We start from the raw sequence: 2501 nt of genomic DNA, 5'->3' as shown, positions 1-2501 counted from the left end.
TGGATGCCTTGACTAATAATTAAAATCAATCATCTTTCAGGTAAACATTTAAAGTTAATTTTTGTTCTTGTTTGTTTTGCTTCAGTTTTGTGGGCTGGGACCTCCAGAACATCATCACACTTGATGCTGTGGAAGAGGACAGTCGGTCTCAGATCATGCTCAAGAAGGTCCAGTCTCCAGTGGTCTTGCTCTACTGTTCTAAAGACGAAGCAGTCTACATCCTGGAGGAGGCTCGCTCTCTGGGCCTGACTGGGTTTGGTTACATTTGGATTGTGCCGTCACTTACTACTGGGAACACGGAAATAACACCAGAGTCGTTTCCATCAGGGATGATTTCAGTGTCGTACGACGAGTGGGACTACCCGCTGGAGGCACGAGTTCGAGATGGACTGGGGATCATAACGTCAGCAGCAGCAGCCATGTTGTATGAGTATGGAGATATCCCTGAAGCCAAGACATCCTGCTATGGCCAAATGGAAAAGACAAGCAAGCTGCCGCCAAGTGCTCTGCACAAGTAAGCATAATTAATAATAATAATACATTTTATTTGTATAGCACTTTTCTAAATACTCAGACGCTTAATTTTTTTTTTTTTGGATTTAGCATTCTCACCTTTAAAAAGGTGAAATATGAGATATAAGTGAATTATCATTGAAACACAAACGGTATGTATTATATAAAAAATGTGGGTTAGTTTTAATTTTTATTTAACACCTCTCCTTTGAAAATGAGCATAAGATTGGGGAAATTACTTTTGGGCATGACATCCAGAGATTTTGAATTACAGCTGAGAAAATAGAGGGAGAAGACATTAAAAAGAAGGTGATTGGAATTGTGGGTGTAGTTTGTGGAAAAGGTAGGGAGCAGAAGATTAAGAGGTGGAATTTAAATGGGATAACAGCAGGAAACCACTACAAATGAGTGCTTTCTCAAATTGAAGAGCTCCTTGATGAGTCCTTCTGCTCTTCTTCTCCATTATTCCTCCATATCTCATTTGCTCTCTTGTGCTCTCCTCATCTTGCGCTCGGCCCCCCCATCAGCCAGTGGGAGATGTTGCAGGTCTTGCCAGCTCTGTCTGGCTTTCCATCTGGCAGAGAGGGTAGAGACACACACAAGTAGTGTTTACATCCGAATCATGGTTTTATTTGAGAAGATGAGTGGAATTAATCCTCTTATGTCTGAATAAAAGAATTTGCTTCCAAAATGTCTTTCCAAAAACAAAATTGGACAGGTTGTTTAGCGCTACTATGCTTTCTTTAATAGATAAAATAGTGTCACCTTAATATATTTGTCAAGAAAAGAAGCTACACACAAAGGACTGATACACTGACAGATGGGAAATAAGTTTGAACATTCAAAATACAGCCGCACATACTTTGGACAGTCTTGCAATTTTGTTCTCTCTCTGAGAGTAACAACAAAATTTAATTCTATATCCTTGTCTATTTGCTGTAAGTGGTAATCAGACACAACACTATATTCAATTAGACATTGCCTTTACAAATAATCATGATTATATACATTTGGTGGGCATTATAACTCTAAGCAAGGTTGATTTGCAGCACTGTGGTGTTGAACATGGTGTAAAACAATTAATGTTTTATTTTATTTTATTATTATTAATACTATTTTAGCTTCAATTGTAATTCTCCTGCCTCCATACATGACATCAATAAAGGATGATTGTACACTATAATATTAATTATATCAATTATACTACTTATTCTTTATAAACTTTATTGTATTTCATAATTGTACAGTGCACCATGAAAAACCGAATGAAAGCTTGTTCCATTTCTCCACAGCAGTGTAGGAGTACAGCATTTGCATGAATTTTATAGACTTTGGTGTTTAGAGTAGAAGATGCATTTCTTGTGCGGGTACAAGTAATGAGCAAATGTTAGCAAATGTTCCTATTTACACCTAGACACATGATACATGTATACATGCATGTACAGATATCTACATACAGTATGTGTATATATGCATACATACACAATACACACAGTATCCATACCTGAGTGAATGCCCATATACTGCTCATTTTTGGTGGTTTTTTTATATATATTTTTTTTTTAACAAAGGTATGTGTGTGTTTGCTATTGTGGTCACCTCATTAGTGACTTGAGTTCACCAGTTTAATAGCTCGTGGTATGAAATTGTTGCAGAACCTGGTGGTTCTGGTCCTCAGGCTGTGGTACCTCCTGCCAGAGGTCAACAGAGTAAACAGTCCATATTGTGGGTATGAGTTGTCTCTTTTGACTTTATTTTAATTTACTTGCTCTGGTCAGATTTGTCAAAGTGACTGTTGGACATGTGCACCAGTGACCCCTGCAACCCAGAAAAGAAGAAGTGGATACAAGGATATTAGGTAGTAGAAGTGGGATGGATGGATGGATGGATGGATGGATGGATGGATGGATGGATGGATGGATGGATGGAGGGATGGATGGATGGATGGATGGATGGATGGATGGATGGATGGATGGATGGATGGATTG

General features: G+C 38.3%; 1 protein-coding gene across 1 annotated transcript in view; it reads left to right on the top strand.

The window, feature by feature from the left end:
* Positions 1-2501, top strand: part of grin2aa (glutamate receptor, ionotropic, N-methyl D-aspartate 2A, a) — a 268565-nt gene that overhangs the window by 125721 nt on the left and 140343 nt on the right. Inside the window, exon 3 of the mRNA XM_037688511.1 lies at positions 86-514. Within this exon, the coding sequence (XP_037544439.1) occupies positions 86-514 (429 nt within the window). The remainder of the gene's footprint in view (positions 1-85; positions 515-2501) is intronic.

This window comes from Nematolebias whitei, chromosome 15 (assembly GCF_014905685.2).
Source record: "Nematolebias whitei isolate Nwh7 chromosome 15, NemWhi1, whole genome shotgun sequence".
Classification (NCBI taxonomy): Eukaryota; Metazoa; Chordata; class Actinopteri; order Cyprinodontiformes; family Rivulidae; genus Nematolebias; species Nematolebias whitei.
This window is presented reverse-complemented; position numbering and strand designations above follow the sequence as displayed.